This window comes from Artemia sp. Qi Xiang Cuo, chromosome 21, assembly GCF_049724085.1.
Source record: "Artemia sp. Qi Xiang Cuo chromosome 21, ASM4972408v1, whole genome shotgun sequence".
Classification (NCBI taxonomy): Eukaryota; Metazoa; Arthropoda; class Branchiopoda; order Anostraca; family Artemiidae; genus Artemia; species Artemia sp. Qi Xiang Cuo.
This window is the reverse complement of record NC_142814.1, coordinates 12,417,302-12,444,334: the sequence shown is the minus strand read 5'-3', so window position 1 is coordinate 12,444,334 and position 27,033 is coordinate 12,417,302. Positions and strand designations below refer to the sequence as shown.

The 27,033-nt window shown below is 34.6% G+C and overlaps 1 protein-coding gene across 2 annotated transcripts in view; it reads right to left on the bottom strand.

Annotated features, from left to right (window-relative positions):
- Positions 1–6,666: 6,666 nt before the first annotated feature.
- Stat92E (Signal transducer and transcription activator Stat92E) overlaps positions 6,667–27,033 on the bottom strand; it is a 176,938-nt gene continuing 156,571 nt past the window's right edge. For both annotated transcript variants that reach the window (XM_089106763.1, XM_089106762.1), the window contains exons 15-17: positions 22,612–22,825; positions 16,704–16,841; positions 6,667–10,577 (exon numbers count right to left, since the gene is read on the bottom strand). In XM_089106763.1, coding sequence (XP_088962889.1) covers positions 10,466–10,577; positions 16,704–16,841; positions 22,612–22,825 — 464 coding nt within the window. In that variant the 3' untranslated portion in view covers positions 6,667–10,465. The remainder of the gene's footprint in view (positions 10,578–16,703; positions 16,842–22,611; positions 22,826–27,033) is intronic.

Sequence of the window (27,033 nt, the reverse complement as noted above, 5' to 3'; positions counted from 1 at the left end):
CTATTCCTCCAAACGTTTTTCAAATGTGAAAACACACCCTGAGCCTTGGCTATTCTACTTTTAACATCTTCACTGCTCCCACCATCTTTAGCCTACTAATAATACTACCAAGGTAAGTGAAGCTGGCCACCTGATCAATATTTTCATTACCCAACGTCACCTTTTCATCTTCACTTATTCCTAGCCTTAGTGACTTAGTCTTCCTAACATTAATTTCCAAACCGATACTAGCACCCTGAACTCGCAAAACCTCTTAAACATCATTCATTTTGCTCAAACTTTCATCTAGGATGCTTAAATCATCAACATAATCTAAGTCCAGGAGAGTATTTTCTCCCCATTTGATTCCGTGGTCTCCCATTGCCTTTCCTGTGCTCCTTAAAACAAAGTCCATCAATAGAATCCATATAGTGAAGCTAAAGTAAAACTATAGTGAAGCTACAGTAAAACAATAATTAAACTATACAGTAACTGTAGTTACTGCAATCTATAACTATAGCTACTGTAATCTATAACTATACAGTGAAGCTACAGTAAAACTATAATTAAACTATACAGTAACTATAGTTACTGTAATCTATAACTATAGCTACTGTAATCTATAACTATACAGTGAAGCTACAGTAAACTATAATTAAACTATACAGTAACTATAGTTACTGTAATCTATAACTATAGCTACTGTAATCTATTACTATACGACGTGCCAAAAATAAAATTTCACATCAAGAACTTTAATGCACAGCAGCATACTACCAATCTGTCTATGATTAGCTAAAATAACATTGAATTTCAGAAGAGTGTAATGTTGCAGAAGAATATTGAAAAAGCCGAGCTGAAGCTCAGTGGCTTCATTGCAGAGCATAACAAATCTTTCAGGGTCATGGAGGATCTGCCAGGCCTACTGAAAAGTGTGTTCCATGATTCCATGATTACATCTAAAATTACCTGCGGTCGTGCTAAAACGCGAAATATTGTTGTGAAAAAATTTGCACCTGCTACAGATCAGACTCTCTCGATAAAACTTCTGAGAGGAAAATTTTCAATCTTGCTGGATGAATTGATGGACAAACCTGTTGTTAAATCATGGCCCTTGTAGCTCGCTTGTGATTCTTAGGACTTGTCGAGGTGCCATCAGCAACAGCTCAAATAATGAAAGAAGAAGTAGACAAGTTACTTTATGCTAGAATTTTCCAAAAGAAAAACGCATAGGATTTGGATGGGATAATGCCTCAGTGAATATGGGAGAGATAAAGGAATTGAAGGCTCTGGTGAAAGTTGGCAATCCACATGTTGTTTTTGTCGGCTGTATCTGCCATAGCGTCGCTCTATGTGCGTCTAGCACCATCTCTATTTTGCCACAGGTCAACAAGTGAAATATTTTATTTCAAAGGGTGGGAGTTAAGCTTCACTGTCTTTGCGAAAATGTCTCCACATTATTCGAGACCATCCTAAGGTATTTCCTAAAAAAAAGTAAAAAAAACGTAAAAAAAAAAGTAAAAAAAAAACCGTTAGTCACGTATGACCTGTCCAAGCCTGAATACTTTTTGCATTTTTAAACAATCTTAGTTGGAGCGAACGTGGAAGCTGAAGTGATAGGAAAACAAAAAATATTCCTGTCCAAATAGTGCGTGCCTTTAAAATCAATGTGAAGGGTGGCAAATTTGATGTTTTTTTTTTCTTCAATGAAAACACCGAAACAGGTATTTTTCCTTAGAAATACCCCAATAGAGTTCTTTTTTCAAATTCAAGAAGAAGGATAAAAATATAAAGGGCACAAGCCCCATCCTCCCAGTGGACGCTACTGTGGTGCTTCCAGTACAAGCAATCATCATTGATGCAGTTAGTGGAGGTACAGGATAGTTTGGAGGTACTGTACAAAGAGTGCGTACCTTTAAAATCACTTCGCTTAACTTCTACGTGAAGTTAGCAAAGGAGTTTTATGTTTGCTACTACTGCAATTAAACCTTTAAGGTTTTGCAGAAAATGAAAGTGATTGACCCAGTTGTGGCTGCGTCTGGCAAAGAAAACTTAGTACCAATACTAGTTATGTTCCCTAACCTAGTCGATCGACAATCTTTAGAAGAATTGAAATTTCAGTGGCGATCAATCCTTGCTGAGTCTAAGCATTTGCCACCTCAGTACTTTATGAGTCCAGAGTCTTTTGGGGGAAACTTAATGAGCTTCAAAATTGTCTTGGCTCTGCGAGATATTCAGAGCTTTGCACATTCATGTTCTCGATCATGTCCCTTCAATACTCATCCACTTGTGTCAAGCTCATTTTTTGCGCAGTCTCAATTGTCAAAACGAAGTCTCGAAACCACCTTGCAGTTAAAAGCGTTTACTCCTTGATTCGTGCTAAGGAGGAGATCCGCGATTACGGTACTTGTGTCTCCTGGAATCTTCTGGACAAAAAAATAAGGGAAGAAGAACGAGGACCTGACAAAATAAAGGATGCTGAAGAGGAAGAGATCGAGTCTTTGCTAAAAGACCTGAATTATGTAGGGCTCTGAAGTCTTTTCTTGAAATTTTAATTTCTCAACAACTGATTTGTCTAAGAAAATCCTGATCTTTTGTCCAATAAAACCAAGCTTAGAAGCTCAGCTTTTTAGCTCCTGGTTATGTAGGGGATCGGTCTAGATCGACCAAAAAGTGTATAAAAAGTACCTATGGCCACTTTTGGCAAGAGGAATTGAAAGCAACTGCTATACTAATTCGATGTTTGTGTTCTTTTCATAAGCCTTTTCCTCATAAATTATAATAGTTATAAAATAATTTTTTTTAGATTTTTTAAAAAGCTAGGATCTATTTTATTCAATAATTCTTTCCAATCAGTTCAACTAAAACGCAGCAGTAGTTAATTTTTATAAGCTTTCTGGCAGACCTGGAACAAAGCCCAGGGCTGATCAGAAATATATAAGCCTAAATAATGGGCTTTCTTGGACTGTAACGGAGTCGAACAATCCAATAGAAAATGAGTTAAACTGGGGCTTCACCTCACAGAATTTCCAGATTATCGGCTTCCAGATTCTGTGTTTACGTTATCTTCACATGTGATTTGGAACGTGAAGCCAGACCAAAGTATTCCGGGCCAATCCGGAAACAAAGGGGAATTTGAGTTCCAGGTTTCTGGATTAATGGTTGAAGAAACAGGATAAGAAATTAAGATTGACTTTAATGAACATAAAAACAAGATGTACAAGCTCTGAAAAGTGAGAGTGAAAAAATCATCTGGGGGCTCTTTTTTGGACCGGTTTCACCATCCTAGCTTTAGATTATGTGTTCTTGTTCGTAGAGACGATCTGACAATTCGTATTATAAAAAAAATATGATTGGGGCATTATATATTACATTGATATCTTTTTCTTTTTAGATGCTCTTCGATTTTTAAGAAAATTAATTAATAATAAACAATGATAAAGAAAAAAACGAGGAAAGAGATAAAAGAAGGTATCAGGAATAGATTGTTTATTTTTTAGAGAGCACTGTTCGAAAGAAGTTGCGTGTGTTGCGCTAAGCGCAACACGCGCTAAAATTTTCGGTGTCTGGTACATGTTTTCCCGATAAAGTACATTTTTAGAGCTTTGTTAGGTACAAATCAATATTTTGACATAGCAACACTGATGGGTGACTTCGCTGCAAATCTTTGAGTGTCTTCAATTTGCTTTTTTATAATGACCTAGTTTTTGTTTTCTCGGAAACAAATCGAAAGCAACAAAAAATTTGGAAAGAGATGAATCAATTAAGAGATTCAGAGTTGAAAACTTGGCCCCTCAAAAATCAGGGGGGGGGGGTCAAGTTTCTTTCCGTAACCCCCCCCCCCCCCGAAAATTCTGAATACGGCCTTAGTCACAATTTTCACTATCTGATCTCTATCACCTCTACCCCAATGTTTTATAAAAAAAAAAAAAAAAAAAATGTGATTGGGGTATTGATATATTACATTGACGACATCTTTTTCTTTTTAGATGCTCTTCGATTTTGAAGGAAATTAATTAATAACAAACAATGATAAAGAAAAAAACGAGGAAAGAGAGAAAAGAAGGGAAAGGGAAGAGATTGTTTATTTTTTAGAGAGTACTGTTCGAAGGAAGATTCGCGTGTTGCGCTAAGCGTAACACGCGCTAAAATTTTCGGTGTCTGGTACATGTTTTCCCGAAAAAGTACATTTTTAGAGCTTTGTTAGGTACAAATCAATATTTTGACATAGCAACACTGATGGGTCACTTCGCTGCAAATTTTTAAGTGTCTTCAATTTGCTGCTTTTTAATGACCTGGTTTTTAGTTTCTCAGGAATGAATCGAAAGCAACAAAAGAATTCGGAAAGGGATGAATAAACTGAGAGCTTGAGAGTTGAAAATTTGGTCACTCAAAAATCAGGGGGGGGGGGGGGCACGGCCCCCCTCTCCCCCCCCCCCCCCAAATGGTGCCACTGAATTAAACGTTTCCAAGAATAATCCCCCGTTTCCAAAACCGTTTCCAAAGACTCAAAACTAGATAACTACTACTACTGACAATTCACTGTAGAACCAAGCTGCCTGCGACCAACACAGCAACAAACGCTAGCCCTCTATCCCTGTCTATCCAAAGCCCCCCTCTTTAGACCCTCCCAGGAAGTTCCTGTTTCCCTTAAATATTTCCTGGCGACATCCTCCCCTCCTAACCGAGGAAGACTTTTTTCTTTTATCCCTAGATGACTGGCCGAAAAGGACAATCTTCGGGAATCTGTTATCCTTCAAACGCAGAACGTGCCCTAGGCATCTCAACCTTTCTGGCTTTATGCTCGTAAAAAGCGGGATCGAACCACACTTGTAGGCTCGGACAGCCTACTGTTATACAGTCAGTCAGTGGGGGACTCGAAACAATCCGTAGGCAATTTCTCTGGAAAACATCTAGCAAATCCTCCTTCGGTCTCCCGAACAATCACAGAGGCAGCAAAATCTTAGCATGTCTCAAATCCAATTCTCTTTACAAGCCTTTAATATTCCCCGAGAACTAAAATTATTCTCGAAAAATATCTAATTATTCCTTTATTAATTATCCGGGAGGGGGAGGGGAGGATTTCTGGGGAAACAACAAAAATTACTCTAGTTCTTGGGAGCTTCAGAACTAACACCTAGAATGCTTCTTTAATATTCCTCTGGATGAATTAGGTGAGAACTAAAAATAATTACCAAAAATTGAATATATTTTTTCAAACCACAAAATGACAATATATACATCCGTAATGCCACTTGATATATCATCTAAAGAATATAATTAACTATGTATCTTTGTATATCAAATATATATATATATATAGAAATAGAACAGGTAACAGGAAACTTTTCGTTAGTTAAGCTGTGCTTTATTATGGGCTTTTCAGGCGAAATTGGCCGAATTAAAAAAGATTGTCTTTCGCCTGGTTTGAACTTGCAAGAAAAAAAAATCAAACAGCACGGACAACTTGGCTTGAAAAGGCTATAATGAAGACAAAGCTTTAAACAAGCATAAAACATGATAGGCCACATAAGCTAACCTTTATAAACTAAGACAGGCCACAACCAGGAGCAATTGTCACAAATTTCCGAGTACATAATAAGCACGACGTGGACATTACATCAAATGAGCAATAGTTGGAAATAAAACCAGAGAAGTCAAATCCCAGGCTTCCTGCATATATGTATATCTGATATCCAAAATTTCACCAACCCAAAATAGGTCTAAATCAGATTCTCAATGATTTCTTTTATAAGATTTTTATGTAATTAAATTTTGTAATATCTTTTCTTTCACCAGTCCATGGTCACCAGTCCACATTTGGTTTAAAATAGATCCCAAATTTCGTAAATCAGGACTATATTTTCATTTATTGCGCCCCGCCCCTCCCGTCATATGCAGAGCAGATTAAAAAAAAATAACGATGCAGGTTTTTTAAAAAGTGACAAAAACAAATAAAATTAGGAAACAAACAAGCATATATGAAAGACTTCCTTGCAACAGCCAGGATCAAACTTCGGCCCTAAGGTTTCTTGGGGCGCCTTGCTCCACTACACTGTTACTCCATTTGGATCCATTCGTTGTTCTATTTGGATATTCATAAAATGTATGAAATGGATGCGTGTCTCAGAGAGAAAATGACATCAAATTCTAGAGAGATAACTGTCACTGCAACCACGAGGTCGCTCCTTAATTTCACATTTAAAATAACCGAATTCAGTATAAGCCTAGAATTGGGGCTATAGAAAACATACTAATTTTTTTTTTATAATATGTAGAAAAATTGGAATTAACACATTTTTGAGGAACTCCCACTATACTATATCCCCCTCTCTCTAATTTGCAAATATATTAGGAGGGAAATGTACATTAGATAATAATATATTATCTAGTATAGCATATATATTGAATATATACGCAAATATGTCTTTTCTTTCTCCAGCCCATGTCCAGTCCCCGTTTAATGTCCGAAATCTTGCAAATTAAGACAAAATTTTTTCTTTCTGACCCCCCCCCCCCACATACTTTAATATTAACAAGTTTTATTTCTTTTCGATATATACGGACTTAAATTCAAAAATTCGCAAGAAATTTCTAGTTTTTTTTTTATTCAAATTATCAAGTAAAGTTTGACATTTTATTATTGGGCCCTATTAAATATATTTTTTTTACTGCGACCCTCCCCACCCCCCTCCCCCACCCTCAGCCCGATAAAAATCTTAATTACGTGCCTGACAAGGGCTATTATACATTGCCTGGCTAATTCAAGGAAAGAGACAAAGTGAGAACATTATTACATACTACCACGTTAAAATTAATACTTTAATTCCACTAGATTATTATTTTGAAGCCTAACATAACTATTGTATATTAAGACATCACATGAATAACTCCGCCTTTTTTGTCGGTCACTGCATCCACCTGTTGCTGCTGTGTTAAACTTTGAGCGTGCAGAAAGAACGCGGAATATGATGGTTTTTTTTGTTTTGTTTTTTTAAATTAAAAAGAACAAGACATTTTTAGCCAAAAGATTTTTTATAGGTAATCTCTCAATTTCTTTGTGATTCAACCATAATCTGAATCATTCAACTGTTCTAGAAGAAGTGAGTTTTTTTGGTCAATTTAATGGATGACGGATGATAAGAATGCCAAAAGTCGTGTTTTACAGCCCTCCATTCCGAGCCAAAAGGAATACGGGTCGTCCCCCAATGAAGTGGCAAGAGGTCATAAGAAAGGATCTTAAGGAATTGGGAACTGGAAGGGACAAGGGGCAAAGCTATGAAAATATCAGATTGGAGGAGGAGCGTGTGCAGTTGTGTCAGCCTCAAGGGGCTTGGCCCTGCAATCTCTTGCTATTAGTGGTAGAAGTAATAAAATAATCCCTTGACCCTTGCGTTCAAATTCCAAGGCCAATGAAAATAGAATCGGATTATGTGAATTTGTGGAAAATTTCTGTATCTTAAGAGATTAGGAAAAATCGGGAATATAATTCTTATTGAAAAACAAACAATATATACAGTTACACAGTTTTTGGTAAATTAGGGTGCCTAATTTAAAAACAAGAAACGTGGATAAAAAAATTAGCAAAAAAAAAAAAAAAATTAAGCATAAAGATATGGTATCAAACAGGTTAAAATAGTTTAGCTTTCATAGAATCTTTAACTTATTTAAGGTTTTAATTTTTACTGACAAAAAGGATTGCAAAAAACTAAGTTTTATTTTTGCTTATTTATTTTTACGGTTCATAGGTCTATTATGTTATGGGACACTTATGGGGCAAGGAAACTTCTAAAATATGATATCCTTGATATTTAGCCTAGATTATTAACACGATTTTAACGTTTAAGGACTACTAAATTGTAAACAGGGCAATTTGCCAAAATCTTCAAACGTAACTTGATTCAAATATTACTAAAACATTACCTATTGTTTCACATATATTTCGCCGAATTTTAACATTACATTGAACAGGCTATGACAGCTTAAACAAAGAGAAAAAAAGAGAATATTTTCTTAAAGTGGAATGGTAAAAAGTGTTCTTTCTTTTTAAAGTCGATTAGTTATAAAATAATCTGTGTGAAATTTTAAGCCAACAAAGGAACAAACATTTTTTGAGTCGCAAGACTTTTTACAAGTCGTTCCTCTGTTTCTTAGTGGCTTAAATTACAATGTTGCCGAGGAACTCCAGCTTTTGTGCTGGACAGGGGACCATTTTTTCCAATACTAACAAGAAAAAGATTGAACTATGTTTTTTTTCATGTTTTGCCAGTATTATAAGGACGACAACGATTTTTTTTTTATTTCACACCCACAAACAATCCCATTTAAATTATACAATAAATAATTCTGATTAGTTCTGAAAGTAGACAACTTATAATAATGGTTTCTTGTCGTAAATCTTTTTTTCCAAACCAGGCGGGCTCCACTGGTATGAAACACAGCCTATCCTCCTCTCCCCTAAAATTGGTTCAAAAGAACAGCCCCCCCCCCCAAAAAAAAAAGGTGCTTAAAAGAGTCATTTTTACCTTTAAGGAAAATATAATCTCATTCCGTTAGGTTTTGACGAGTATGTGCCTGTGCTGATATAATAATCTGCAAATTCTGTTGCAGTTTCTTGTAGGAACTTATATCATATTTCCCCGTATACTATTGAGGCTACAATATATTCCTAGCTTAAAACTGTTGCAATAGGAAACACGCAAAAAGAATGAACGCATAACAGAAAATTGAATAGAAACAGCACAAGAAACATGTGGAACAAAGTTTGTATGCACAGAAAAGGTAAAGGGAGGAGTAAAAAAACGAACACAACGATTGCACATTTAAGTTTGATTTAATTACAATTGATTGCACACCAGATAATGAAACCCAAAATCTAAAACTGTTCCTTAACTGAGCTAAAAACAAACTCATATAAAACATAAAAAATGATAATAAATGAATTGAATAAATAATAAATGAATAAAATGGATAATATATGAATAAAAAATGGATATGAATAAAATGGATAATAAATTATATTTGAAAATTAATTCCAGGAAATCGGGTTGAACGGTTGTTACGTCAATTTACAAATCAAAATCTATATATTTCAACAATTGATAATACGTTGAGGTTCAATGTATCATCAATTTTTGAAATATCTCAACGGTTCAAAGTACAATTATTTTGAAAAAAAATTAAATAGAATTAGAAAAATAATATCCCGAGCGTTGGTCTCGATTTATCTATTTCTACCTATAAATAGGTAGTTTAATTCCATAAAATCCAAATTCCCTCCGGAAGGCTCACAAGAAAGCGTTAAGAGGCTTTAAGAAGGGGAAACCCCCACTTATTTAATAATAAATTAATTAATTATTAATCAATTAATTGAAAAATAATTAATGAATCAGCCTCAAAGGCTGTTACATTAATTTACACATCAAATACAATATATTTAAACAATTAATAATATGCTGAGCGTCAATTATTTTTGGGACACAAACAGAAAAGAACAAACAAAAGAGTAAACAGTAAACAAGAAAAGAGTAAACAGAAAAGGACAAACAAAATCAGGAATTCCGATTCTAATAGTCGATAAGACAATTATAACACATAATTATCTTATCGTTTATGTAAAAATGAAATTTACACTGGGAGGCTCACAAAAACGTGTTGTGAGCATTTCAGGCAACAAAATCTATTTGTTTGACAATTCATTCAAAAAAATCGAGTTCGTCAGTCATTAGGTTAATTTATGCATCGAAATCTGCAGATTTAAGCAGATAAAAACATGCTAAGCAGAAAATCATTTTTGAGAAAAAGTAAATGGAAAAACACAGCAAACATCGATTATTTCAAATCGAATTTATTGCTTTTCACCTGAATTCAAATTTACATGGAAAGGTTCAAAAATACAAGTCGTGTGCCATTAGGATGGGAAAATCTAGGGAGGGGGGTCAAGCCCCTAGCCACCCCTCTTCCCATTACACGGATACTGCGTTGTCATGGAGAATGTGCCAAATAGCTCTTATTATAGACTTGCTCAAACTGGCTTCTGAAAAAAATGTTAATTTTCAAAAGAATAAGATTCTTGTCGTTTTTGGTATATTTTCAAAAGTTTGAACATATTTAAGTCTCACTTTATTATGATTCAGCAAGATTCAGTATATAGATAGTCGCCTTTCTTTAAATAACTCAGCGTAAAGAGTTTGAAGGGATGATAGAGAAGGGCTTTCCATTGGAATTTTTTTCCTCCCCTGTAATTGATGAAAATTTTAACCTTCAGGGAGGACGGACAAATGTCCAGAATCACCCACTGGTCTGTCTCCAATTAAAAAAAAAACATGGATTTTTTTTCAAACACACTCACAGTGATCAATCACTAACTTTATCAAAAACAACGCCAAAAAAATCTCAAATAAAACTCGAAAATCTGTAACAAAATCTCGCATGAAATTCCGCATGTAACAGTAATCCTTAAGTCCTTCAATTAATTGAAGTGTGCTCACTGCGCCTTGTAGGACTGTATCATATCTGTTACCATTGAATTAAACTCAAAACCTTCCAAGGGGAAGTCGTCATCTATGATTGGATATTCGATCTCGTGAGCACTAACACTGAAAAATAATTATATTATCTTTTTTTAATATTTATATTAATGTAAATATATTTACATTATTAAATCCTGCAGACATTTTAATCATATTATTAAAAACAAACATTATAAATCAACAGGGCTACTAAAAGAGGATAGAAATTAATATATAACTAATACAACTGATAACCAACCTTTCTCTTTGTTTTCAAAAGTTACACTGGTCTTTGAGGAAGACATAGTTAATATATATATATATATATATATATATATATATATATATATATATATATATATATATATATATATATATCCAATCACATCCAATCAAAATTTTGAAATAGCCATTTCGTTCCACGCGGTTAAAGTTCAGGAAATTATACCTTTGAGCAGGACACTCCCCCACAGTCTTCAGAGCAAGGGTTTAAGTTATGCCCTGGGGGCATATAAGTTTTTTTATTGAAATCTTTGTCGTAGAAACTTGAAAAAGGGCTCATTCGATTGGAAATTCAAAGGTCTAGTGCCCTTTTTAATAGTCGAAAGTGATTTGAGGGCAACTAGCCCCCCTCTCTCGCCCACCTTTTCCCCAAACACATCCAATCAAAATTTTTAGATAGCCATTTTGTTCAGTGTTGTGGATTTCCAGATATAAATTTTTTTTTTGAGGAGGACACTCCCCCACAGCCCTTAGGGCAAGGGTTGTAATTTATGCCCTGGGGGTATATAAGCTTTAACTGAACGCGTCGTCGTAGAAACTTCAAAAGTGATTGGAAGGCAACTAACACCCCTTCCACGCCCACCATTTCCCCAAACATATCCAATCAAAATTTTTTAATAGCCATTTTTTCCACGAAGTTTAAAGTTCAGGAAATTATACTTTTGTGCAGGACACTCCCCCCACAGTCTTCAGGGCAAGGGTTATAAGTTATGCCCTGGGGTCATATAAGGTTTTTTATTGAAATGTTTGTCGTAGAAACTTGAAAAAGGGGTCATTCGATTGGAAATTCAAAGGGCTAGTGCCATTTTTAATAGTCGAAAGTGATTGGGAACAACTAGCCCCCCCCACGCCCATCACTCCCCCAAACAAATCCAATCAAAATTTTGAGATAGCCATTTTGTTCAGCGTAGTTGATTTTCAGATAGAAAATATCTTTTTGAGGAGGACACTCCCATCCAACCCTCGGGGCAAGAGTTTTAAGTTATGCCCTGGGGGCATATAAGGTTGGAAGGTGTTGTCGTAGAAACTTCAAAAAAGGCCCATTCGATGGGAAATTCAAAGGGCTAGTGCCCTTTTTAATAGTCGAAAGTGATTGGAGGGCAACTAGTCCCCCCCACGCCCATCATTCCCACAAACACATCCAATCAAAATTTTGAGATATTCATTTTGTTCAGTGTTGTGGATTTCCAAATAGAATTTATGTTTTTGAGGAGGACACTCCCCCACAGCCCTCAGGGCAAGGGTTGTAAGTTGTGCCCTTGGAGTATATAAGGTTTTTACTGAACGCGTCGTCATAAAAACTTCAATATAGGGGAAGTCGATTATAAATCCAAAGGGCTAGTGGAAATTTTAACAGTCGAAAGGGTTCGGATGGCACTTAACTATTTTTACTCGCATATTATTTTCTCCCAAACACCGGATACAATATCTTAGATTGCAATTTTGTTCCACGCCGTTTGATCTTATGAAGAATATATCTTTGAGCAGGACACTCCCCCCACAGTCTTCAGGGCAAGGGTTATAAGTTATACCGTGGTGGCATATAAGGTTTGTTTTGAAATGTTTGTCGTAGAAACTTAAAAAAGGGCTCATTCAATTGGAAATTCAAAGAGCTAGTGCCTTTTTTAATAGTCGAAAGTGATTTGAGGCCAACAAACTCCCCTCTCACGCCCACCTTTTCCCCAAACACATCCAATCAATATTTTTAGATAGCCATTTTATTCAACGTAGTTGATAGTTTTGGAAATTAGGTCTTTAAGGATGACAAACCATCCCCCCACAACCCTCAGGGCAAGGGTTTTAAGTTATTCCCTGGGAGCATGTAAGGCTTTTATTGAATGCGATGTTGTAAAAACATCCAAAAGGGCTCATTCAATTGAAAGTTGAAAGGGCTAGTGCCCTTTTAATATTTGAAAGTGATTGAATGGCAACTAACCCCCCTCTGACGCCTACCATTTCCCCAAACACATCCAATCAAAATTTTGAGATATCCATTTTGTTCAACGTAGTAGAAAGTTCTTGAAATTAGGTCTTTTAGGATAATTACCCCTTCAGAGCTTTCAGTGCAAGGGTTGTAATTTTTACCCTGGGGGCATATAAGGTTTATATTGAAAGATGTTGCAGAAATTTTAAAAGGGGATCATTTATTGGAAATTGAAATTGCCCTTTTTAATAGTCGAAAGTGAGTGGAGAGTAATTAACCCCTCTCTCACGCCCTCCATTTCTTCAAACACATCCAATCAAAGTTTAGAGAAGGCCATTTTGTTCAAAGTAGTTGAAAGTTCTGGAAATTATGTATTTAAGGACTGACGAACCCCCCAGAGTCCCCAGGGCAAAGGTTGTAAGTTGTGCCCTGGGGGCATACAAGGTTTTTAATTATAGAGTTGTCGTAAAACTTCAAAAGGGGCTCGTTCAAATGAAAATTGTGATGGCTAGTGCCCTTTTTTCTAGTTGAAAGTGATTGGAGGATAACTAAACCCTCTCTCGCGCCCACCATTCCACCAAACACATCCAATCAAAATTTTCAGATAGCCATTTTGTTCAACGTGGTTGAAAGTTCTGGACATTAGGTCTGTGAGGATGACAGCCCCCCCCCCCCCAGCCCTCAGGCCAAGGGTTTTAAGTTATCCCCTGGGGGCACATAAGGTTTTTATTGAAAGCATTGTCGTAGAAACTTCAAAAGGGCTTATTTGATTGGAAATTGAAAGGGCTAGTACCTTTTTAATAGTTGAAAGTGATGAGGGAAAGACTAACGTCCCTCTCACACCCACCCTTTTCCCAGACACATCCGATAAAAAATTTTGAGATATCCATTTTGTGTAACGTAGTTGAAAGTTCTGGAAATTAGGTCTTAGAGGATGACAACCACCCTCACAGCCCTTAGGGTAAGTGTTGTAATTTATGCCCTGGGGCATATAAGTTCTTTATAGGAAGTGTTGTCGTAGAAACTCAAATAGGGCTCATTTGATTGGAAATCGAAAGGCCTAGTGCCCTTTTTAGTTGTCGAAAGTAATTGGAAGGCTTCAAATTTTTATAGTAAAGATCGATGTGGGTATAATGTATTATTTTTGTTATTGTTGTTGTTGTTGTTTAGACCTAGGCACTTTGTATCGAAGGAGTTGTCGTAGGAACTTGGAAAAGGGTTCATTCGATTGAAAATAGAAATGGCTGATGCCCTTTGAAATAGTCAAAAGTGATTGGAGGGAAACTAATCTCCCTCCCACGCCCATCCTCCCATTTGGCTTTATGTTTAAAAAATAAATGTTGCCATAAGATTAAATCAAATTGCGCTGTGTTAATGCTAATTCCCAATAAAGCATATCAGCAGTATCCCAAGAACGACTGGGGGTATTATGTTCAAATTTTGGGGGCTGCTTCTGCTCTTAAAATTTAACCAAATCAAAATAGCGTAAGTGTATCCAAGCTATCAAAGAAAGTAAACAAATTTTTTTTGCGAATATATCAATTTTTCCATTCCAGGTCAACTAGAGGAGGTATGAAACTAAATTAAACACTACTATTTGTGTCCAGATTTTTAAGAGGGTGTATGTTGTTAAAAATTGCTGAAAATTTTTCTCCAGCATACAAATTGCAGGCCAAACTATAAATTCTTAAAAAAACGAAAAGACTTAAAGTATTATTTTTTTTCTCTGAAAAGACTATGTCAATATAAAACGAACAGAAATTAATTAAAAAAACTTTTTCCACAAAATAAGTTTTTCAAAGAAAAGTAAAGAACTCCATTAAAAAAAAAATGAGCAAAAATAAAATCAAATAATCTACCAAGCGTGAAACTACCACAAATCAGCATTGATAAATAAATGAAACCGAAAACGTACAGAAATTACAATAATTAACCGAGTCAAACTCAAAACGAGCAGAAATTAACATAAGTTGGGCTCAAAACCCCTATGCCTTCCCAAGGCCAGAACATAATTTGCACTTTACTGAAAAAAATACAAATGAATGTGCATTGTCAGTTTGATATACATATACTGATATTTAGTAACCAAAATCTTAATATTACTTGATTTATTAAAATATTATAGAAGTAAAAACATTTATATTTTTTCAGTAAAGTGCAAATTATGTAAAAATTATTTTAATCCCATACTCAATTTGAAGGTTTTTTTCATAGGATAATAATTTATTTATAACAAGCTACAAAACAGGCGGATTAACTATAAGAAAAAAATAAACACATAAAACAAGAAAGTAATTAGATTAAACGAATAAGGGCACTGTCGGGGGGGGGGGGGGCGCAAACTTGTAGGTTCCGTAGGGTAGTTGGCCAGTAAGCTCTGCAAGTATTAAACTGATTTCGGGGAATCCATAAACAGATACGCGGTCTCGATTTCCGAACCACGGAGGTAGACATAATAAAAATGTGATCATCAAAAGACTTAAGATTCAGATCTTAAGCGGTTTACCATGAAAAGATCAGGATAAAAAACTAACGTTGCTAAATAGTGATAACTTCATTAATTAAGTTATAAAAGAAAAGGCTTAATTAATATAATTGATTTCCAATGTTAATATTGCTAAAGCTGAAATCCCTCTTTAAATGATAACTAATAAACCTGTTTGCTTTGTTTCTAAAAACTACACAGATCTGCGATGAAAAAATTGTCTCAAAAATAATGAATGATTCTTATTTTAATATATTAAACAAACAATAATTGCATATTTTCAATTTGTTTTATCAAAAATGGCCAAACAAAACCCAAGACGGAGCGGTGCTTTGAAGAGGTTTAGGTGATAGCAATACACTTAGCTAGTTAAAGTTAGCAAAATCAAGCGAGGGATATTCAAGGCCGTATCCAGGGGGAAGGGGTTAGGGGGCTTTAACCCCCTCCTCTCTAAATGTTTGTCCGACTCGTAAAAAACGTAACAAAATAAATGTAAACAAACATTTGGTGTTTTTTTTTATTTTTTTTGTAACACCCCCACCCCCCAACAAAACATTAATTTGTACCACCACCCCCCCCCCAAAAAAAAAAATACAAGATACGGCCCTGGGAACTTTAACAAATGCTTTTTTCATTGAAAAGAGAAAAAGAGGTTTGTAAAAACAGCATCATTTGCTTTAATACTATTTGCTTAACCCAGTTTTTATTTTCTACTAATTTTGGTAACTAAATGGCTAGTGTTTTTTTTTTTTTTTTTTGTTTTTTTTTTTTTTTTTTTTTTGTGTGTTTTTTTTTTGACCCCTTTGCCTTCTTTATTATAAGTAACGTTTAGGCAGGGATACCAGTCCCAAGTGAACAAGTCAGTCACACACATGCGCAAAATGTTTTTCCGGATGGAGAAGGCAATGCTAAAAGATGGAGGGTCAATAACAACTTTATCAGAAAACACACTTTGTCTGATGACTTAAACTGGAATCACCCATAAATCTTTTACAGTAAATTACTCGGCGGGGGCCTAGGTCATGACCCCACCCCTAAATTCGTCCCTGAAGATCTCGTTAGCACATGAATGGGAAGACGTCACCACTGCAGTACCTCTTCGGGTCGACTGGAGAGGCTCCATCAACGCTCTATGCAAAGACAGATCTACAAAAAAATCTTGGAGGGGACAATGTGACAAGGACGTCAATAATTCACCGAATTGACAAGTTCATTTTAAAAAAAGAGTCAGAAAAAAATGAAGACAAAAACAAAACAGGGCACCAGAAAAAATTTGGGAGGAGGCAGGGGCCTCCCCTAGATCCACCAGTGGCCCTATGCACCACCAATGGTTACAGCTGCAGTTAAAATCAGACAGAACCAATCATCAAAATTTCCTTATTTATATTCTAAGAGAGAGAGAAAGGAGGAATTCAAAAGAGGAAAATAGAGAGAAAAAAGAGGAATTCAAAAGAGGAAAATAGAGACAAAAGGCGGAATTAAAAAACAATGAGACAAAATAAAAAAAATAAGAAAAACCTACCTTTGGGGAGTTTCAGCAGCTTGGCGGAGTAAAGATGGTGATGGCTGTCCTAACTGAGATTCTGGGGACAGTCGTTCCATATGGTTTGAAGCTGGAGTGTTTGGGTAGCTTAACATTCCCTCCGAAAGAGATGCGGCCCTTCAAAATATGTATAATTGTAATTAATAGTGAGAATAAACATAACTACATAAGGCAGCGAAAGACAAATGTTAAATGTGCAGCAGTAACATTCTCAACTCTCAATATCATTATAAATATTTTGAGTAAAGAAACGCAAAAAATTGAGGTAATGCTCAATTTTTTGATCAAATTGAGCTCAAAATAATATTTTGAGTAACAAATAATATTACTCAAAATAATATTTTGAGTAAACAAACGCAAAAAATTGAGGTAATGCTCAATTTTTTGATCAAATGGAGCTCAAAATAATATTTTGAGTAACAAATAATATTACTCAAAATAATATTTTGAGTAAACAAACGCAAAAAATTGAGGTAATGCTCAATTTTTTGATCAAATTGAGCTCAAAATAATATTTTGAGTAACAAATAATATTACTCAAAATAATATTTTGAGTGAACAAACGCAAAAAAAAACAGGTAATGCTTACAAGTGACTTAAAACGAATTTTGAGTTGTGAAGATTTCATTTTAATTTCAACACGTCTCAATTACTCACATATAATTACTCAAACGTAATTAAATGTTTACTTATTTTTTATATTATATATACATAAACTGTATTTTATATATTATATTATGCATAAAAGGTATATAGGGCTTATTTTTAAGCTAAAACGACTCCATCCGTTTTATATATTATGCTTTTATATATGTTCTATTTTCCGTAAAAAAAGTTTTTTAGATAAATAGTTGATGCTACAAAATACGCCTTTAAGGCGAACGAAAGCACGGGCATAAATAAAGCCCATTGACCATGATATTGAAACAGACTTGACCCATTGAATTGAATGACTGCATTTAATACCCATCAACGAAAAAACAGATGGAACAAAAAAAAACAAGACACTAATTTTTCTGACACAAACAAAACAAAAACACAACAGCCAGAAACAAATGCCCACTACTGCTATAACAACTTGACCCATAGGTGGGACTTGACTGAAAAATTAAAACGATGAATTTACGACACAACCCCTTCTTCCGGGTTTTTAGCACCGTACTGGTGCGTAACATACATATTGCTGGTGCGTGGTGGTAAATGCACCAAACGCTTTGCATAATTCTAGCACAGCGAACGCAATTTCAATTTTTCTGTAGCTGTAAAATTGTTCCAAAATGGGCTTAATGTTCCAAAATAGGCTTAATGGGCAAAATGGCAAAATGTTCCAAAATGGACAATTTCAATTTATCTGTAGCTGTAAAATTGTTCCAAAATGGGCTTAATGGGCAAAATGGCCAAATGTTCCAAAATGGACAATTTCAATTTTTCTGTAGCTGTAAAATTGTTCCAAAATGGGCTTAATGGGCAAAATGGCAAAATGTTCCAAAATGGACAATTTCAATTTATCTGTAGCTGTAAAATTGTTCCAAAATGGGCTTAATGGGCAAAATATTCCAAAATAGGCAATTTCAATTTATCTGTAGCTGTCAAATTGTTCCAAAAAGGGTTTCATGTTCCAAAATGGGCAAAATGGCAAAATGTTCCAAAATGGGCAATTTCAATTTTTCTGTAGCTGTAAAATTGTTCCAAAATGCACTTAATGTTCCAAAATGGGCTTAATGAGCAAAATGGCAGTGTTCCAAAATGGGCAATTTCAATTTATCTGAAATGGGCTAAGGTATAGATAATAAGGTAAAATCATGACAGTGTACTGGGCCAAGAGACGACGGTCAAACTTTCGCTTATTTGCCATTATGCAGCTACATGTAAAAGAAGACCGCTTCTGAAAGTGTAAAAGCAGTAACCGCCACATCTCTAATATTGACCGTCCAATAGGAAGGCCCAGATACATAATGCCATCCAAGAGCTCAACAGTAGAATCGCAAAGTATGACGCTCCGACCAGCATCGAATTTCGAATTAAACAGAAGTAGTTCACATTTTTCCCCTGTCCCAATCACTAAAATAAAATACAAACCGCTTTTAAGCGACGTTTATCATATGGATGACGTATGGCAGGTGTAAGTTAGACATTCTACTCGAATACAGGGTGGGGATATACAGGGAGAGGGAGGGGAGGAGGGGCTGAGTATTGAAGAGCGATGGAGACTGGATTTGTTATTATTATTGTTCTTTTTAATATTTTTATTTATCAATTATTATTTTTAATTCAGTTATTTATTTATCTATTTTTTTCATATACACAGGTTATGGTTTATTTATTTTTGTTGTTTTTTTTTATAAAAGTTTTAATTAAATAGTTGAGGTTTAAGTAAATAGTCGAGTTAATAGGTAAGTAGTTACGTAGACTTTCGCGCGATCACAAACTCTCATAGGTTTTCTCCAGCGCGAAAGTGTTGTTTAATTTATCTATTTGTTTGTAAATTTGGAATAATAAACTATGAAATTATGAATTATGGACGAAAGTAAAACTCACAATTGAAGTCACATGTCACGATACAGCATAAAACCTTGCTCTTTATTTTTAGCAAGCATTTAAATAAATGAACGGGACTAATGGCAAAAAGTCTCTCAGATCGGTCGTCACGATAGTTCGTTGGCAGATATATGTCCAACACAATAGCATTATATAAAAACTGATGGGACCCATTAGATAATGCCCCCACCCCGACCCACTTACCCAGACGAGTGTATAAGAAGAACAAAATATATAGAAAACTGACAGTCTATAGATTTGAATAATTATTAAGGGTCTGTTGGCGAATAATTCCATTTTAAGATTAGTTCTTTTGATCATGATTGAATCGTATTTAGATAAAATGAACCCGCTTGTATGCCGTGGGAAAATATTTATTAATTAATTGTTAATTATTTTGTTATTTAAGTAAGTTATCATTTATCTTTTATCATTATATAAAAAATGTTTTTAGTATTTTTATCATTATAAATATTCATTTTTTTATTATTTTTTATTTAATTGTTATTATTACAATTATTACCTAATCTAAATTATTAATTAATTTCTGTATTATTATTAATTTACTAATTCTGTTATTCCTTTTTTAAAGCCTATATGACAGGTTAAAATGAAATAGTTTAGTGTGTAATTGTTTCTAGTATAACTGCAAATACAAGGTCATTTAGTTCACTTTTTTGTCAATGAAAACTGTTCTGAATAAATGATTCTGATTCAAAAGAGATTTGTGTTGAATAATTGGTATTGAAAAATAAAGTTTTAATCCAGACAAAAAGACGGACAAAATTCACAAACTATATTTTAAATTCACCCTAGGATGGGGGATAATAACTAGTTCAGCAACTTATATACATAATTAGCAAAAGGAACTAATAGTATAGCCCCTGTCTGTGCTTGGAATAAAGAGGGCCAAATTTCTTATTACCTTATGGTTTGGAACGAAAACAATGAAATCAAATAATTTTTATTATTTATAATTGGCTTTTAAATACTGTCGTAATACTTATTCTAAATTATGCTGCAAATGCTAAGATGAGGTTGCACTTAGATCCGTCATTAAAAATAAAATATAATAACAAAATAAATAGTAAAGTTTAAAATTTATTAGAGTAAAAAAATAAGAAAAATAATAATACAACTCAAAATAGGATTTTATTTCATCTAAAATGAGCTTCAAATCCTATTAGGTTCCTTACAGTACAAATTTTGTAGTTCAAGATTCTGAGCAGTTGATAAAAACTTGGCCCGAGGTGTTCACTTTAACATAGGTGTTAATAACTAAATATTAGGGGAGGATGAATAATATTATTTTTCCTCATATATTTAAAATTAAATAATCCTCATTATTTAAAATTATTATTTATTTTAACCCCTCTATACAATAGTATAGTACATGGAGCGGTGCATAAACACAAAATCTGATTACATTTGAGTATAAACCACTGTATAAAGATAATTAGCAGTAAGTTCACCGCAGATAATTTCTGGCTCTTCATTCTCGGTGCGAACAAAAAGCTCCTCCCACTTATTCTTGCATTAGCGTGTACAAACAGCTCCTTTCATTTGATCTGCCATCAGCGGTCTAATTACCCTTGAACAGCGTATTTTGGCAGAAACTTTCTCAAAATACCTTTGAAACCAACTTGAGACTTCGAAACCTACTTTTAATTCCTAAAAACATCTAATAATAACATTGCACTACTAATTGCCGATTTTCATATATATATTGGAATAAATTAATCTAAAATTATTTTCTTCAAAATTTAGTGTTCCAACACTGGAGCACTCGCACCTGGGTCCGGGTTTTTATAATGGGTGAGATAGGGAGAGATCATACTGCCTATAATTTATATACCGTGGTATAAACATTTAAAAGCCGGATTAGAAAATGTTCCAGAGTAATTAAAATTCAGGATTTTACGTTTAAGTCAAAAATGTCAAAATCAAAATAGTGGAAAAGTTGTAAAACTTCAAAGAATATTGCGCAAAAACTGCAAAAAACGTAAATATTATTTTGAATTTCTAAACATAGCCTAAAAAACAATTAGAGAATCACACATTTTAGTTCTTGATGAAGTTTTTTTAGGACTATTTCCAATAGAGATTTGCGACCTGCCACCCTTTTTATCCTACTGTAAATATTAAGAGGAAACTTCTGTAATAGTGTAAATGTAAATATTAAGTGGAAACGGCATCCCATAGCAGCATTTAAAGCTAGCCCAAAAAGCTGTTAGTTGATCACGTATTTTAGTGGTTTTTTTCCTGGAAGCTAATTCGAATAAAGTTTTAGAATCGCCACCCTTCTACTCCTACGGTAAAGAACAAGTGGCCACTTCAGAGGCAATAATCATGATAGAAAAACAACAAACAGCTCCATTTAAGGTCAGTCTAAAAAATTATTAGCTGATGACCTATTTTAGTGCTTGATAAAGATCTTTTTCCCTCAAGAGATATTTCCATTTAAAATTTTCAAACCACCCTTCCACTGTTACTGTAAAGACCAAGTGGCCACTTTAGATATAATAATCATTAAAAAACCACCCAACTACCATCCTTCTACATCTATTGTGAAGAAGAAATGGCCACTTCAGAGGCAATAATCATGAAAAAAATGCCCATAAACTCCATTCACAACTAACCTAAAAGCTATTAGTAAGTATTTTATTTCTTGACAAAATTGTTTTACTCAGCGTTATTCCCAATAATATTTCCGAACTGCCACTTTTCTACACCTATTTTGAAGAAGAAATGGCCACTTCAGAGGCAATAATCATGAAAAAAGTGCCCATAAACTCCATTCAGAACTAGCCTAAAAGCTATTAGGAAGTATTTTATTTCTTGATAGAAATTGTTTTTCTCAGCGTTATTCCGAATAATATTGTCGAACTACCACCCTTCTAAACCTATTGTGAAGAAGAAATGGCCACTTCGAAGGTAATAGTCACGAAAAAAGTGCCCATAAACTCCATTAGTAAGTATTTTATTTCTTGATAAAAATTATTTTCCTCAGCGTTATTCCCAATAATATTTTCAAACTGCCACCCTTCTACACCTATTGTAAAGAAGAAATGGTCGCTTCAAAGGCAATAGTCACGAAATAAGTGCCCATAAACTCCATTTCACAACTAGCCTAAAAGCTATTAGTAAGTATTTTATTCCTTGATTAAAATTGTTTTCCTCAGCGTTATTCCCAATAAAAGTTTTCGAAGCACACTCCTACTCCTTCTGTAAAAAAGAAGTAAACTGTCACCCATCTACTCATACTGCAAAAAACAAGTGGCCACCTCAGAGACAATAGTAATAAAATACAGCACCCAATAACTAAATTCAAACAGATTCAAATACTCACGGCACATGAGCCACAAGAATCTGCCTCACATATCCGTTAGTGGCATTTCTGTCAGCTGGATCGGCTGGGGTGTAATATTTATGAAAGGCCACATCCTTCGGAATATCTGGATATAGATGTGTTAAGTACTTCAAATCGAAAATTCGGTCAGCTAGGGATCTGATTGTGAAGTCTTTTGTGTTGAAGGGCTGAATCATTAATATTTCATCATTTTCTGAAGAGAAATAACTAAATTCAATGTTTAGCTCAAACATATATAAAACTAGATCAAAAAAGCTATTGAATTTTTCTGCACTCAGGTTAAAAAAAAGAAAAAAGTTTATATTCCCTGTGTAAGTTTTTGGCACGTTATTTTCTGCTGTCCTTTTATCTTTTCTATTAACTACTACTACTAACAACTCACTAAAGCAACACTCCACCTAAGGCCAACAGCTACGCACGCTCCTCCTCCGTCCCAGTCTATTCAAAGCCTGTCTCTTTACACCCTCTCAGGAAGTTCCCTTTTCCTTTAAATCTTTCTTTATGACATCCTCCCACGCCAATCGCAGACGACGGACTTTCCGTTTAGCCCTAGGCGGATGACCAAAAAGGACAATCTTTGGCAATCTGTCATTCTTCATCCGTAGCACGTGCCCTAGCCATCTCAACCTTTCTCTCATTATAGCCATAGAAAGCGGGATTGAATCACACTTTTCGTAGATCCCACTGTTTGGAATACGGTCAGACAGTTGGGTACCCAAAACAATCCCTAGGCAATTTCTCTAGAAAATATGTAAAAATCTACCTCCATTTTTCGGAGCGTCCATGCTGCAGAATGTTAGAATAGTATTTTCTTATCTTTCGGTAGCTAAGATTCAGCTCTATCCATCTATCGAGTTACTTAATTTAACTTATGTAATTAAATAATTTCAATTTCAAATCGAAATTAGCTATGTATTCTTTTTAGATTGAAAAATACGTTGAAAATCAGCGACAAATCGTTAAGAAATAAGATATTTTTCCTATTTTAAAGCAAGTTTAAATCACTCTCTAAGCAAAAGTCTAAGTGATATCGTAATTCTAGCTAGGTGAATGAATAGATTTGAAACTAACGAATTCGGCGATATTAGCGTCTTGTTATTCGCTGCAATTTACAGTGAAAGGTTATCGGTTTTACCGGTTTTAGCGAGGAGATAGAGGGAGCAATTGCCCCTGGTGCAGAATTTAATAATCTAACGGTTATAATCATTTTTTAAATATTATAGCGAGTTGTTAGTAGTAATAGTTATAGCAAAGAGTAAACAAGTAGCAGAAAGAAAAGAGTTGTACTACTGAAAATGTAATGAGCGTTTACAATTTGGGCTATGGGAAGCAAAGTAATGATATATACAAGTGAGGCTAAGTTAATTTAGGAATGATATAAGTAAGTATTATAGAATGTTTTAAAATATTTTCCACAACTTTATAGTTTTTTCTTATGGAACATAGGGAAACATGCTAAAAAAATAAAATCGAAATAAAATAAATAAAGAATAAGATTAAATCTAAGGACCCTTAGATTTCTAATTTTATGCTTCTACTTTTTAGATTCCTAAGTTTGCTCAAAACATCCAGCCAAGGTTCAGAGCGAAGCCAAAATTTGTTGGATGAGCTTTTACTCAATTCTTAAAGGTTACGACGCCAGAGTTCCCTTCTAAACTATCTAAAATAGCAAAAAAATCTTATTTCAATCGTATCAGAAAACTCTCTTATGTTGATTATAATTATTATTTATTTCTAACCCACACCTATATACAAAGGTTTAATACGTGGAGTAACACGAAGAAAAATACATAAAAATACAACGCAAATCAATATAGAAATCAAAGGAAACCAGTTATAGAGTACAATATAAAATACAAAAGAAACTAAAACAAAAGAGAAATAAAATAAAGGAGGGGGGAAAGAAGAAGAGAAAAAAACTCACAACTTGCAGAATCTAATAAGCAGTAACATACAGAAATATGGACACAAGCTGTCATTATTGTTATCATTATTTGATTTTTACTCACTCTTTACAGTACTAAAAAGTGTGGAGTGACCAAAGATAGAAAAGCAAACAAACAAACTAAGGAAAAATAACTTACGACTGGAAAAGCCTGATAAGGTGATGGTGCGGAGAAAAACGGATACAAGCGGTATTTGAAAGTTTTCCGTTTAGTGCTTCCAGTTTTACAGTAATATCAGGAACAAGAAATTTTTTAATAATTACTAGGTTTTTAGTCCAAGGTGGAAAAAAAAAACAAAATTTTACAAAATCTAAAATAATTAATCCGGATTCTTTTTAATTATTTTTTCTTAAGAAGGGGAAAATTCCGGATTCTTAAGAAGGGGAAAAATTCCAGAAGCAAAAATGATTGACATTCGATTTCAGTTTCATTACACCCAATTCCCCCCCCCCCTCCCAACACACAGTCGGCAAGAATTTAGGAAAAAGTCAAATAACTTCAACTAAATTGGCAAACAATTTAGCCAGAATTTGCCAGAAAACAATTGGCCAGAATTTTTCTACATAGCTCGTTTCTACGTAGCTACAGTTACTACGTATATACAGCTCACATCTCTACAGTTATTACGTTTACTCTGATCAATTTTCATATAAATGGGTTTGATTAATATCCTAACATCAAGAAGTACTTTTCTTTTATCAAAATCCTATAAATAACATTCAGTATCATTTCTTACTTAGTAACCACTGTATTTCAAAAACTCACTAACCATAATACCTTACTCATTAACCATCATTACTTAACTACCATACTACATTACTCACATGCATTAACTGTTAACTACCAGTGCCTGCAGCCTTATTGTTTTTAAATCCTTTGAAGTACCAAGAAAATTAGAATCAACACATTTTATTTTAGGTCCAAGACCGTATCCAGGGGGTGGGGTTGAACCCCCACCCCGAATGTTTGTCCGGCTCGTAAAAACGTAACAGAAATTCATATAAACAAATTTTTGATGCGGTTTAATTTTCTTTGTACCCCCCCCCCCCCCGAACAGAATTCCTAGATATTCCCCTGCTTTGGTCTAATCACATCTTAAAACTGTGGTTTCTGAAGATTTTTCTTTTGGTTGTTTCAACATTCTAAAGTTTTCAGGACAGGTACCATCTTTTCTTCAGCGTTGCCAACCGTGAAAATTAAAAAGTAATCCAATTACTTAAAACTGACTTCACTTTTTCTCCTTAAAAAGTTCAAATTTCAGCAGTCTGTTGATTTTGTGCTACATGTTTTCAGCTTATTTTTTTGCGATTTTTCACCTATATTTCTTTTCTTTTTTCTAATTTGGTGGCCACTATTAGCGAAATTCCATAACTGCATATGAGACCTTTTTCAGTAAAAATCAACTCACCGACATTTCCTAACTTTTTTAGATGCATATGGCTATGTAATTTCCACACCAATTCCAAGTTGGGTCAGGTTAATCTAACCTAATCCGGATTCCACTTTCATTGTCCTTGGTACTTTAAATACCATATTTAATTCCTCCATACAGAATAAATTCTCCTTTATTTTAAGTTATCAAAAATTATCTCCTCGTCCACCTTCTCCCCCTTTTCCCCCTTCTCCACCTTTTCCAGATTTCTCTAGAAAATCAAAAATTTCTCCTCCTCAATCATCCTATACTTTTAAATTATCAAAAATTTTCTGACAAATTTCACCGGGAAATAAATCTTCCATACTTTTATCCTAGTTTAACACACTCTCAAAATGTTCGGCCCATCTCTCCTTAAGATTCTTGTTCACTACTGGTTGGGACCCAGTTTCCATCTTTATGTGGGACTAGACTCAACTACCACTCCTCTGTTTCGTAACATACCAATACAATTGCTTACAATTTTATTAATACCCAAGTCCATGGGGGGGGGGGGTAGATGCCCTCTGATCACTTTTGACTCTTAAAAAGGGCACCAGAACTTTTGATTTCCAATCAAATTCTAATCTGGCCGCATCTTAAATCCATACCTCAGACTTGCACTCTACCTCAGAAATTGTTTCCATACCGTCTTTTACACACCTCCTCAACTCATGCTTTAATTTATCCATCAGACGGGAAAATAGGTAGGTTTTTAAGTGCCCGAGGGTAATGTCAGTTTCACCCCCCATCCCCCACGCCCCCTCTCCTTGACAACGTAAGTAGGCATGTCTCTTGCAAATCATATGGTATCTTGTGTTATTTAAATGGTACCTCAACATATAATGCGCCGCCAATTACACCCCCCCCCCCTCATACTACTTACGGCACTACCGTCACACTGAAACTTCTTATACAAAAACTGTATATCTTATACCAGTTGAAAAACCTTTTTGCCAATACTCTGAACTGCTTTTCTAACGTCCCTTAACTAAAACTCGTTACCTCAGTCTTCTACATTATCAAATTTAAGACTTTTCTATT